This window comes from Crassostrea angulata, chromosome 6 (assembly GCF_025612915.1).
Source record: "Crassostrea angulata isolate pt1a10 chromosome 6, ASM2561291v2, whole genome shotgun sequence".
Lineage (NCBI taxonomy): Eukaryota > Metazoa > Mollusca > Bivalvia > Ostreida > Ostreidae > Magallana > Magallana angulata.
This window is the reverse complement of record NC_069116.1, coordinates 34,553,590-34,568,164: the sequence shown is the minus strand read 5'-3', so window position 1 is coordinate 34,568,164 and position 14,575 is coordinate 34,553,590. Positions and strand designations below refer to the sequence as shown.

The 14,575-nt window shown below is 32.9% G+C and overlaps 1 protein-coding gene across 1 annotated transcript in view; it reads left to right on the top strand.

The window, feature by feature from the left end:
• The first annotated feature begins 8,497 nt into the window (after positions 1-8,497).
• The window catches only part of LOC128190389 (uncharacterized), a 48,438-nt gene continuing 42,360 nt past the window's right edge, over positions 8,498-14,575 (top strand). The window contains exons 1-2 of the mRNA XM_052862425.1: positions 8,498-8,673; positions 8,783-8,815. Of these exons, the coding sequence (XP_052718385.1) occupies positions 8,649-8,673; positions 8,783-8,815 (58 nt within the window). The 5' untranslated portion in view covers positions 8,498-8,648. The remainder of the gene's footprint in view (positions 8,674-8,782; positions 8,816-14,575) is intronic.

Sequence of the window (14,575 nt, the reverse complement as noted above, 5' to 3'; positions counted from 1 at the left end):
ACTAAGTAATTCCATAATTATATTTTTATGCTATATGATACTTTTTTATTTATATATAAGCTGTAAATTGATAATTCATAAACTTGACTTTATTTATTAGCATTCAAATGCATTTTGCATGATGTTTTTATAACAATTATAAATATTCTAGCTCCGAAAATAGCCTGGTAATGTATCCTGAATTTTTGGGAATTAACAGGTTTGAATGTTAATAAATAAGGAATAGTATATCAAGGAAAATCATATAGAATTAATGAACGTCTCGTTTGTCCTTAATCCTTGATTAGACGATATCGGCTGGTGAGGCTAACAAAGTGGAACAGAGCAAGAGGTGGGATAAAATGGATCTAAAATGATGTTCTTCTGCTGTTGATGACGCCAATTCCGTCGATCTGTAGCCCACTGTAAGCGTTTCTGACGGTGTCTAGGTGTGAGGATTACACCTTTGGCTGGACGGCGACATGCAAGGTTATTAGTTGCTAACCTACGACGAATATTATTATAGCTTACTGGTCTCTGCTGAATTCCTATTGTCTGTCGGGCTGTCGGTGTGCCTGAATAGATCGTGTAAATGATGACGAAGGTTGTACCTAGTCTGACGCTGCATTGTAACTCTTGGGCGACCGCTACTATGGTTACGACCCGAGACCTTGACCTTTGCTTGATATCACGAATACTTCCGGTTTGGTTGAATTTCGCACAGAGATTCCGGATTGTTTTAGGATGCCGATGGATACAGAAGATAAAAATCATGTTAAAATAACCTTTTCTTCGTATTGCTTACTATATAAAACAATATCGAGGACAAAATGACAGTGAGTATAACCTTCTTTGGGAACATTCCAGACATCAACATTACAACGGCCTTGGCTCTTTCCGCAAAGACCATTTTGCCCTTTTCAAGTGTTTTTATTTTGAAACCATTACTTATGACTAATGTCAATCTATGCTATTAAAGAGAAGATATCAGTTACAAAATTTTGAAAATATCGCATTTTTTTATTTTGTAATTTTAAAATTATTCCATTCATTAGGGTAGAAGTTTTGCTGAGTGTAGTAATGAACAGTTTGTAAGCACAACTGCTCTTGAACCGCTGCACGGAAAACAGTAAAACTGTGCAGGTATTTAGGACACAAATCATAGATTTGCATATTAGCATAAAATTCCGATTCCATTATTTTACTGTGAATGTCAGCCCTTTTGATCTTAGAATTCTGTTGTTGTTAAAGACAAAGATATAGATGTGCTTATTTGCTGGAAGTTTTGATCTGATGATTTTGTTTAAGAAAAAACAGCAATGTTAAAAAGTTCACCGGGATATGAACTTGGTTGGTGACGTAATCAAATCCTGTGAAGCCCGAATGGCTTTTCAGAAGATTTGATCACGTGTTAACAAAGTTCATATCCCGGTGAACTTTTTAACATTGCTGTTTATTATTTATATTTACGCTTGAAAAAAAACAACTCGTTCAGAATTGAAATATTAATGTAAATATTGCCCTTTATCATTTTGTGTACATGCATTTTTCTCAGACTTGCATAATCTGCCATTCATTTTATGAAGCTTTGTCAAGTAATGGAGGAGCGTGGGGTATGTGGAGCTTGCGAGATACTGTGATTGAACAAGCGACTGTCTAAGCATGATTAAGGTAAGCTGTAAGAGTTAGGTTAAATACAGAAAGAGGCTGAAAATGTCCAAATTATGATGGTGCGGGTAGGGGGTGGAAAGTGCGCTTGACTGCATGCACGGGGATTAGAACCGTCTTGAACATTGAGCAGTACGCGACAAACTCCGATTTGATGAAGGCGGGGTCTAACTCATGGTTAACTGTCCATGTACATGTACATAGTAATGTATAAATTCCTTTGCCATCGCAATACTGGTAAAAAATCATTCACAAAAGTGCGTCAAGGATATTAAATTTTGCGACATTCTCGGGTATAACTTTTATTTTAATCATTGACAAGTGGCCATTAAAACCCTGCAGGTCTTTTTCCTCTGCCTCTTGCCCCATTCCTTTTTCATGAATTGATGTTTGCAAATATCAAATAATAAAAGCTTGGGTAACAGTCAGAGGAGTCAGTATCGGATTGGGACTCCAAAATTAAGCTTTAAATTAATTCGTACTATAATCTACTTTGAAAAGATCTGTGCATTGTGATAGCCTGAGATGATTCCTAAAACCAGACAGTAAAATTAGAACCATTTTAACAAGACCTTGGACTTTCGTTAGGACGTAACTATCTATTTCTTGCGTCAAAACTACTAGTATGCAATGACTGAGCAATGACTAAAAGGCCAGCGATGAAATAGACAGGCCTACGTCACATTGCTGTTTGACACAACAACCAAGCTCTTGTCAAAATGGTTCTAAGCGTCTCTTGCATATAGAGCCGTTTTAACAAGAGCTTGGACTTTGGGCAGTACGTGAAAAACTCCGATTTGATGCAGGCGGGTCTACTCATGGTTAACTGTTCAGTCATTGGCTAAAATAAATATGAATGCATTGAACGCAATGACACTCGTCCTACTTCATCCATGACTGTATATTTCGTTGAAACAGTGTCAATTTTACACAACAGACCAGATAATGGCAAACAACTATATCCGGTTTTGATAGTCTATATATGAATATTCATGAGCTTCTTTTAGCGAATCAGGAGAAAGAAGATCAATATTTGACAGCTTGTTTTGATGCGATAGTAACATCCCACCGAAAGTCCAAGCTCCTGTTAATTAAACAGTCATTCTTGTTTATATGACTCCATTTTGAAATATTACTGTCGCTGATGTTAAGATCGTTTTTTTATGAAGTAATGGGATAAAATTATACTCGATTGCAGAAAATGATTTTAGGGGTTAACATTCAATTTATATAGAATTAATCGCCGTTATTTTTGAAATGCATTTTCATTATTTTAACAGCCGTATTTGCCTCTCGTCAATATTTATTTAATCAAGGATTGATAAAACTTGTCGCAATATAAGCATTAACAAGCGTTACCATAACATATCTCCATGGGAACTAAGCTATTAAAATCAAGTTTTATCTGAATATATCTATTTGTTAGGCATTTTTAAGTATATGATCCGTTTATACTAAATGGCATTTGCATTGTTCAAAAACATGGCGTCTATCCGATTATTTTCACTGTCATATGATAAAGGATTAACAAGCGATTCTCTAAATAATCCCACCCTATATATATATCTTCTGGATAGTTGTATAGTTTTTGTTTTGACAATGTTCAAACTGAATTAAAAAAAAAGAACAATCAAATAAATGATTTTTGTTAACAAGTGTTACCGTTAACAGGCGTTGCTATTCTTTATTTACGAAACGAATCTAACTAATCAGGAATTTTTCAAATAACTCGGCACCTATGACGTAACAACAAAGTTTACAAACACGATTAAAGACTTTCTTCAAGTTTATATCTTAAAGTATATATATTCGATCATCGATCATATATATAAACATATAATGTTTGATTTTTTTTTGACAATGCACATAATGAAGTACATGTATACACGAAAACAAATAATAATAACGACATATATTGGAAGTTTTGTATTTTTTTTTGGGGGGGGGGGTGTAAAAATATGCAATGACTCGAAGAATTTCTTAATGAAAAGTAATGGTAACGGATGTTAAGGAGCTTTGTCGTATTGTTTCAAGAAGTTATACTGGCTTCATCACACACAGATACAGGCAAAATGTTGTTCATTGTTTATATAGCAAAAGACACGTTTCAATATTAATCTTTGTACAGTGATATGTAATTTATCAAACCATGAAAAGTTTATTGAATCAAAAATTTAAAATTGGTCACGGTGCATGTGCGGATATTGAGGAGAGGGGGTGGGTGGTTGGATCACACATAAACAATTAAAATGTCCATTATTTAAAAATAAATTTACCTTAAAATAGGCCAGGAATCTCCCTCCCCGGCAAACATTGATATCCCTCTGAACACTCTCCTCCCCCCAGTCGAAATAAATTCTGGGTCCGCTCATGTTCGAGATTGAAAATGTCATATAAATTCGTGTATAGACCTAATATTTTCATACCAAAATGGTGAAATAAATAAATATATCTATATATAATATGAATGTAAGTAAAGGAGTGAAATGAACCTGATTTCACTAAACATTAGTTTATTATTATTATTATTTTCTCTATGTTTCTTCATACAGCGGAAATACAACCGTCGAGAGAAAAATCATGGACATATTTTTAAAAAAATATGTCTATATGAAAAGGGAAAGGAAAAGTAAAATTTTACAAGTTTTACAATTTTTCTGTCAATTATCATTAATTTGACAAACAAGTAATTTCTACTAATTAGCAATGTTGAATTACTTAACATTCTGTTCTCTATCTTTCAATTTTGTACCAATCTTTTCATCTAATATTTTTTTTATCAAAGTGAACAAAATCCTTTCAAAGATATTTTAAAAATACATAAATTGCTTTTAAAAGGCAACTAAATCGAATAGATGATCATTAAAAGACTTTAATGTGTTCTGGTGTCGATAAGCAAATTTGCCTCAGTCTCATTCGTCCTGCACATGCATTCAATATTTTTGCAGTTTTTTAGAAAAATTGTGGAATGAAACACCGCTTTAACAAGAGTAACTGTGACCCCCCCCCCCCCCCCCCCAACACACACACACAATGCAAATAATCAGAGCTAGATTTGTAATTTATACAATAGGTATTTTGGAATAATTTGCAGGAAAAATCATAATAGATGATGTTATTTTGGAAAACCAAATTAGTAAAAACAGTCTGGCAAACAGGTTTCAGTGATAAATTTCTTTACAATCAAAATTAATATAGAATTAGTGAATCTTTTGACTATTTATTTATTGGTGGAATAAAACACCGCTTTAACAAGAGTAACTGTGACCCCCCCCCCCCCCCCCACACACACACACACAATGCAAATAATCGGAGCTAGATTTGTAATTTATACAATAGGTATTTTGGAATAATTTGCAGGAAAAATCATAATAGATGATGTTATTTTGGAAAACCAAATTAGTAAAAACACTCTGGCAAACTTAATTTTTTAACAACATGACCAGTGTGGTGGACTAGCAATTCTGATGATGAGAATGACAGTAAAACGATTTTAATGTGAAATAAATTGAAGTTGGGGGGGAGGGGGGGAACTTAATTCATAATTGTATCTAATCCTGCAGTAATACACCTGTAATTTTAGACATCCCCTATCAATACCCTAATGATCGAATTTCATAAAACTTTAAAAGAACATGTACTTGAAGTCCATTAAGGAGTTTCTTTACTGTAGTTTTCAAACACACGCAAAACAAACAAAAATCAAGTCGTCCACATTAATTCTTTGCGACTATCGATTAAGTGAAATTATACATTTGACATCCATTTCTTGAAGTTCCAAGTCATGGTCGACATAAAGATCAAACAAGACTATACCTAAAAAATCTGACAAGTCGACATAAATATCTGACAACTGATGACAGATATATGCCACCTTAGTTTTGGACTTACAAATTTGTTCAATGTACTGGTACTTTATAAAATTGTAAATGAATGATAAGACCGCGGAACATTAACTGGCAAGATTGGAAATATACAGCTTACGTCAGTTTCACTTGTTACAGTCGAAACATTTGAAATGGGCGGGAACAAATTGACACGGACGTCTGAGAAAACATTGCATCGAAACTGTAGTAATAGGAAATGTATTTTCAATCCACCTCAGCATTTCTAATTTGCTAAATAATTTAAAGCGATCGAAAAACATTTTAATTAGTATCAGAAAAGCGGTTGAAAAACATTTTATTTCATCAGTAAGTAAATAATCAGCAAATGTGAAAAGATACCAATTCGGAGATATTATACGAAGGGCAAAGCATTGTCCGATGACATTTTATATATTCTATTATTGGATATGATTTTAATCTTATAAATGGGAACTTTGATTGTTCTCTGTGAATAAACCCCGTTTCAACTATGGCCCCACTTGATTTCAGACTTGTGACGACATTATGATCTGTATAGAAGAAACATTATTGAATCACCCAATTGTATTTGTGGTCAAAAGGAGGATGTTTATCACTTTTTCTTTGTATGCAAGAATTATGTAAATGCAAGAAACAATCTTTTTGAATTACTTTTTAATAGGCTTGATGAAACAATTTTAACTAACTCACATTTGCTTCTTTGGGGTAGTGACAATTTGTCTTACAATACAAACTGCTTTATTTTTTCAGCAGTTCAAAAGTTTATTAATGAGTCTGGAAGATTTAATAATTAAATTCCTTTTTGCTTTTGCTTTCTATACTGTACATTAACGTTATCTACTATATATTTGCAATTACTTTGTAAATGTATGTCTATGAATTTAATTATTATAAAGTCAATAACTATAAGTAACATGTAATATTACATGTACTATGACAATTGTATATATTGTATGTATTATCATTAGGAGAGGAACTTGTAAGTTGCAAGAACTTGTTTCCGATCCTTTTGTGTTACTTACACAATAAAATATGTTCAATTCACTTGTGACGACTGATTCTCTGAAGTCATCGGACAATGCCTTGCCTTGCGTATTATATTTGCTGATTAAATACTTATTTGGTGAAATAATTTTTATTTTCAATCACTTTGCTGATACTAAATAAAATGTTTTTCGATCGCTTTAACTAACATGTATTTAGCAAGTTAGAAATGCCGGGGTGTATTCAAAATACATTTCCTACATAACTACATGTACAGTTTCAATGCAATGTTTTCTCAGACGTCCGTGTCAATTCGTTCCCGCCCATTTCAAATGTTTTGACTGCAACAAGTGAAATTGACGTACGCTGTATACATGGCATGCGCGGATCCAGAAAATTTTTCCAGGGGGGGGGGGGTCCGAAGGATAATTGTGTTTGCCAGGGGGGGTCCGAGGCATATTTTCGCGATAATTTTACTATGTAAATTTAATAAATTTTCATTTTCCAGGGGGGGTCGGGACCCCCCCGACCCCCCCTCTAGATCCGCGCATGCATGTACTTCCAATTTCCAATCTTGCCAATTAATATTCCGCGGTCTTAACACAATACGAAAGATTTACCTATTTAATAGTCGACCTAGAAGTTTATATACAGTTTCAATCATATCTTTCTTTACCGCTTGACGCTGTGTTATTTTCTTTTCTTTTTTCATGTACATATGTATTATATGTATTATATGTTCAAAGTGGCCCGACGGGCCGGGTGTTTAATCTATGCTGACTGTTGTTAATATTACACTTGGAAATGTATACACATGTCACTATAAATAAATAAATTACTTAGTTACAGTGACTACTTTTTATGCCAAAAGTATATCTATTTTTATAATTAAAAAAACCATTTGTTTAAACTGCATGGTTTAAATTTCCTTTATCGACAGGTCATATTTCTACAGTCATTGCTCATCAGCGATCACATATATTTTAAATGTTACTATATAAAAAAAAGAAAAGAAAAGAAAGGTTTAGTAATTGCTTAATCTCTAGTAATTGTCTAGTAATTGCAAGGTTCCGCTGTCTTTCTGTAGAATGCGTGTACAGGCGATGCGTAGGGTGTTAATTTCTTAACTTTAAGATATCAAAAGCATTGATGAAATTCACAATCATCTGTTGACCTTTTGAGACTGTACAATATGAACTTACATAAAAATGATACTTTTAATTATCTATCCGTTTTTCGCCTTTTTAGCTAATGATTGGATAGTACATCCACAATACACTAATTAAAGTGTCCTATGAGTTGAAGAGGGAAACTTTTTGGGCGGCTAACCTGACAAACTGCTCTATACTGTTAGTATTAGCTTAATTATTATTTACATTGTTTGTTATTAATTTTAAAAGTGATTCAGAGTACCCAAAATTACTCTAAAAAATATTTAAATCTTTAAGAACTGATTTTATTTAGACTGATGAGATCTATATGGTGGTCTCGATCAAGAAATTAGTAAATAAAAAAGAGCATATAGCCTAATGAATAGAAATCATTGTACCTTTATGAAAATTGAAAATTGAATTGTTGATTTTTTTGGGAAATCGATCGATGGAAAACAGACAATGTATAATAGCAGAGACATAAATAACAATAATAATGTTATTTATGTCTCTGATAATAGTTATGTAAATTCAAGATATACGTGCATAGTTTTAGAGAGAGAGAGAGAGAGAGAGAGAGAGAGACTAGCTAGGCATCAATCTGTTTTTAGTTAAAATCATGTCCAAATACTAAAAACTTCATTTTACCGCGTTATAATAAAATAATTCAGTAATGAAATTCAATATTAGACCTCTCAACTTCATCCCATCATGTATATACTATAAATAGCTTTGAAATTTATTTTTAATACTGGTAATACACAACATGCGTATTGTTGCATGTTGTGACCTAATTTTAACGCACTGCAGACAGAGGCTTGACAGCCGTCTTACAAGTGCGCAGACAGACGAGTGCGCACGAAGCCACAAGTTATGGCGCTAGAGTGAGACCATGTCTGCTTGTGTGCGGCGATTGTTTGGATTGATAATGCACTTAAATGTAGGACATGTAATGCATGCATCTTCTCCATGACATAGGAAGGTTTTTATCTTCCCCGACATGCTTTTTTGTTTTGGCCTGTTTGGTAGGTAGCACTTTCTATCTCACTTCCGGTCAATTTCACCCTAACTTCCTGCAGACTTTTCTAATAAAAAAGTGTATGTTGAAAATATATAATTTGCTTCTTCTTTCAGCTCTTCTATTATATAATACAGTCGTAGCTAACGGTAAGTGATTATTTCTAAATTATTTACTTAACCACTCTATGTAAAGTTCAAAAGTTTGTTTATAATCTCTATTTCGAGACGGTAAATAAAAACCCAGACAGCCGTAGTCTTGTCTGTGTCACTTGCTCAATGTCAGACGAAGAAAAGGAGAGGTAGGTTGATTTGTCAAAGGTACAGTCTGCTATAAATCTTGAGTTTGCAACATGATATTATTTATGAAATAAGTTGTTTTCTTGTGTGAAAAAAAACCCGAATTTAAAACAATTTCTTAAGGAGGTCACCATGACGTCGTCTGCTACGGTACTATAGGTCCAGACTTTTAACATGCAGGTCGTCTGCTTCTGCTGTGGTTTAGGGCGTTAAAGTCTGAGACTGGACATAAAGCTCAAAATGGTATATTAATGTAAACTTAGAGATTGTATTAATTTATTTGTGTAACATCAATGTAAACGGTTTTTATTTAAAATATATCTTTAAATCATTTGTTGAAGGTAAAAAAAAGTTATTTTTTATGAGTTATAAATTTTGATTTACAGATGTTAGACATAAGTTATGTAAAGTAGAGATGCATTTTGCATTGGCAACTTGATATGTTAAACAAAACTTGCAAGATGGTAATTTAGGTTATCAATAAAGTTGATTATAAAATGTGAGTAACTTGATCAATTTTATGAATATATTTACTTGGAATTTAATTTTTAAAGCTTTATATTCTTAATTAAAATCTCCAATGTTGTTAATGCATTTTTGTTCCTTGAGATTAAGTTTGCATAATATAGATCTGTTTACAACAAAAGAAAATACTGATGCTATAAGTATTATTGACTCTATCTACTGACACAGACAGTGGAGGGAGTTATGAGTTGTTGTTGGATTTGATGGAATAAAACAATGTGGTCATTTTAGCATTGATTCAGAATATAATTTCACAAATATTCCTTGCTCCTCATTGTTGGAATAAAGCAAGATAGTTTGCATTTTGTTTAATTAATATAATCTTTTTTATATAACTTTTCACTAATCAATGGATCAGTATAACTGTCATTAAAGCGACATTTGTAATCCTACAGCTTCTAAACTAGATAATGCACAAGGTAGGGGAGGGGTGAGACAAGGGGGGTGGGGTTTGTCATAGTTTTGGATATCAAGGTAAGAGTGGACAGGGTGTGGAAACCTCTCAGTTGTACACCTTTTTGTTAAGACTCTGGCATATACTTTCAAATATATACACATCATAGGTACCTCAAAAACATTTCTTTTTAAAAGTAAAATGGTTTGCTTATTTATAGATATAAAAGGGTTTATAGCAGTAATATATTTTTGAGAACTGCATCTGCACAATTTTCTGTCTATAATTCTTGCAAAATGAATACTTTTTTTGTATGCATGTGCATCATTCATTTAAAAATATGCTTCAAATTCGATTCTCATTCAGTAAATTATAAAAAGGATACTGAAAGCATGTGATATGATTGTTTGAGATAAAGTAAGGCACATCAACTAAAGAAATACCTCTCAAACCCCCTCCCCTTTAAAAACACCAAAAACAAAATAAGGGAAAAGAAAAAGAAATGAAGGAGAAAAGAAAAACCAGTTCTGTTATGATAAACTAATATAAATGCATGTACACAAATTTGTTTTCTGTAGAAAAATAATTATGTTTTAAAAGTTTGATAATGGATTTAAGTTTGTTGTTTAATGAAAATTTGATTTACTGTAATTTTACATGACAAAAATTAAGCAATAATTGTTTTTATAATTTTTATTAAAAAATATTTTCTTACTTTATTAATTTTGTTAAAATAAGGAATTTTGACCCAAATTCGAGCCATATAGAACAAAGCCAGGATCTTTTCTAAAGAGTTTAGCTTTTACAAGCTGAATTAAAAGGTGAACAACATTGGATTGAACACTATATATCAAATGTAATATATCACATGTTTTTCCATGTTGTACAATTAATATTTTCATAATGTTATATAATTTCCAAATTTTCAAAACAAGTTTATAAAACTACTTCATGCAAGGTAGAAATAAGCTGTAAAAACATATTTAAATTTCCTAGAATAACTTAAACACATCAAAATTAGTGTGCAAGAACTGTATTTCTTGTTTGTACCATGCAAGAATAAGAATAAAAGGCATTGCACTATATCTAAAGACTGCATGTGTACTTCAGAGTTCAATTTTAGAAAAAGGGCTTGATGGGTAATGAACCTATTATGATATTATCACTGATAATGAATTCAACATGATTATAAAATGCATTCAAGTAAAGATGCTCCCAGGCCATCAGATTTTTTTTGATGCACTTCTAGGTCAAATCGCCTGTGTCATATCAATCAAGTGTGTTAAATTGGGTCAGAGTTGAGGTGTGCTATAGATGTGTACAGATTAAATCATCTTGATTGGTTTATATGTGATGCAATTATCTCTAGGCTGTTGCCCATGAATGCAGATTCCTGTGCAAGTGCAGACATATGAAAACTCTTTGGATAAAACAGCCAGACTGATTTCATTTTATGAATAGAAGCATGTGCTAATCTTGCTTTTTGAGTACTTGGCGTCATATTTTCAAATGAATGAATTGATATGCATTTCACACTCAGGTGAATATTTCGTGCTACAACAGGACTGTGAAACAGTACCTGTCCCTGTATTTTGATAGTGTTCTATTGTAGTGTGGTTCAGTTTGCAAAATTTAGGATTTTTGCATATTTATCCATGTATGCATCTGTTTTATTGGGTAATTGTTTGATAATTCTTTTAGTTGCTGAATTAAAAAAATCTGAGTTTTAAAAGTAAGGCTTAGGATTTTAAGTACACTCATACTGTACATGTATATATAAATAAACAGGTATTTGACTTCATTTGGATCTTTAATTACCTAACTTTGTAGAATTCACTTCAGTATATCAGGGTTTACCTGATAGTTATGGGCTTATGACATATGCACATTTTTAGCATCAACAGCTGTTCACAAACTGTCACAATAGCAATACTACCCTGGATCCTTTTTACAGAGGCTGTATCATATTTTTTTAACCCCTGAAAGTCTGTCACATACCACATAACTTAAATTGAAAATCTTTCAAATGTAAAATAGTTCAATTCATTTGTCATATATACTAGGAAAATCCGAAATATGTTATATTTTTGAATCATCTAAAAAATAAACACCCAAAACCAATAAGTGTACTTTGAAGTGTAATAAATCATATGATTAGTGATTAAATGGCTTTAATAAGTGTCGAAATAGCCCCCCCCCCTCTCTCTCTCTCTCTCTCTCTCAAAAGAGTCTTTAGATTTTTTTTCTTAAAGAGAAGAGATGCTTGTTATCCAGTACATTGTACTTGTATTGTAATTGACCACATAGTCCAGGTCAAAAGTTGAAGCTAGCTCTTGAACATAACTCCTATAAATGAGAAAAGGCAGAAAAATCTTCCACCACATAGTTTCCAATTATGTTTGACCATATTCTAGCATTTTTTAGTGGATTAGAATGACATCTGTGAAATGAATGTGCATTCTAACATGCATAGATATTTGGTACCTGTGAAGACGTCCTGCTGAATGGCTTTAGAGATACCAGGAAATGAATGTCTGACTGGCCACCACCCAAAAAGTTTGTAATTACTGCTCAACATGTCAATACATACATTTTGAAAACAAATGAATATTTTATGCTTTACAGAGTAATAAACTCATTTTTCATCAGCCAGATGGTTTTCCCACAGAAATCTTAGGTTGAAATGAAATTAAGGTTTGTTGCATTCTTGCATGCAGATTAATCAGAATTCTTTTGTTTGAAATAATATCCAGCTTTATATGTGAGCATATTGGAGAATTTGGCTGCAGAAGGAAGTAAATGGTGCATGTGCAGCCTTCCTTATTGATGAGCAGCATTGCTGACAGACTTATCTTCCAAGTTGGATATTGGTTAGACAGTGACAGACGTTGTACCTGACTGGTCGATGACTATCTTGTTACAGTCGTCTGACAGCTTTATGCTAATCGTCAGACGGCTGATTTAGATCCTGTGTCCAATCTCATGGAAGAAAATTAGTCTTTGCAGTATTTATTGAGGGGGGAAAGAGAAAGAAAGGGGGAAAAGAAGGAAATTGATCAATTAATGAGAAAACAATTAAAGAAAGAAAGAGTAGCGAGTCTGGTGACAGTTGCTAATAGGCATGATGTTCAAGTAGTTGCAGTAAGTTGGTTGAAAAATGACAAGAATACTTATCTCCAGGTAAGTTTTATTTGTATTCAAGCCCAGGGTTGGGTCTAAAAATGGAAGCAGACTGATTGAATTGTCTTGCAATAACCTTGAGGCCCCCTCTTTGTTGACTGATCAGATTTGGAGAGGATCAAATTGCATGGAGATATGACCATTTTGAGTGATTGTTAAGTGCAATGTGTGGGTCAATCTGAGGTCACGGTTTGAGTTTCTAACCTTGCAGCGTGGTCATTTTTTGTGTAAATGCTCCTTAAATACCAAACAGGTGAGGTTGGTTTTTGAGTGCTTTTCACTCCAAGTACCAGTAGTAATATTCCTTGTTAACTGGGTCACTGGAATGAATTGTGGGATAGGAACTAGAATTTTTGTAACCTAGCTGGGTATTCTTTTGAATTTATTCAATTTAAAATATTGTTTTAAACTAGATAAAATTTATGTCCTATATGAAATACCACAAGTAATTTTTCACAGTTGTTAATTGCACTGAATGAATGGAGATTTCTCTGTGACAAATGAATGTTGTGTCAAAGTCCTGTTCTTGTTCCCAGTTCATATATTTATGCAATTAATGATGTAACAGTTGGTAAAAAAAAAATCTGGAATGCATATTTGAATTCTTGTCTAGACCTTGTCTGAGTGTAGTGATTCACTGAGGATTGAAGGGGGGAATATGAAAGTATGACATAGTACGTGTCTTGTGCACAACTGCAATTATAAAAATTGTCAAAATTACTCTTAACTAGTTGGTGTGGCTAAGCTCTGCTCATGCACTGGAGATAAAATGGTTACATTATATGCAAGATAAAGAAAGATTGTGTCTATTAAGAAGCAGTGTTTGATTAGAACCTGCAGAAAATCTTGCTCAAAATCATGATCCTGGGATAAAAAAAAAAATGTATCCCATTGACCCCTGATAAAGCTCGGGCATATCTCCAGTTAAACAAAAAATGTCTGGAAGTATAATCTCTATAAATATCCTCTTCTCGTTAAAATAGACCAAGTTTGGTCTGGTGACGTTCCAACCCACAAGGCAGTTTGAAAAAACAAACAAAAGACATTGACTGTTGTCTGTTACTGTCTGGTAGCACTGGGTCAATTGGCTTTTGGTTCCTTTGTCTGGAACTAAAGGATATAGGTCACTATTTAATATACCACAAAGATTTTTTGGTTTAGTAAATCGCATTGAACTTTAAAAGAAAATATTTATGGAATGACTTTAAGGAACAGCAAAGATTAATAAAGATGAATAAATTTGGGAATTTTAATCTGTTCCATGATAAGGATGAAGCTTCACTTAATTTGGGGACTTAAATCAAATTTTCCTTTTATTTTCCTGAGAGTTGCTGTTTAATTCATGCAATTCAACTTGCTGAATTATATAATAGTTGGGTGGAGTTTAATACGTCTTAAATTACGGTGTAGAATATATAATTAGAAATTCAATTTTTGGTTAGCCAGGCCCTATCTAACTTTATGAAAAATGCATTGCGGCTTGAATTCTGTATGCCATTGACTTATTTTTT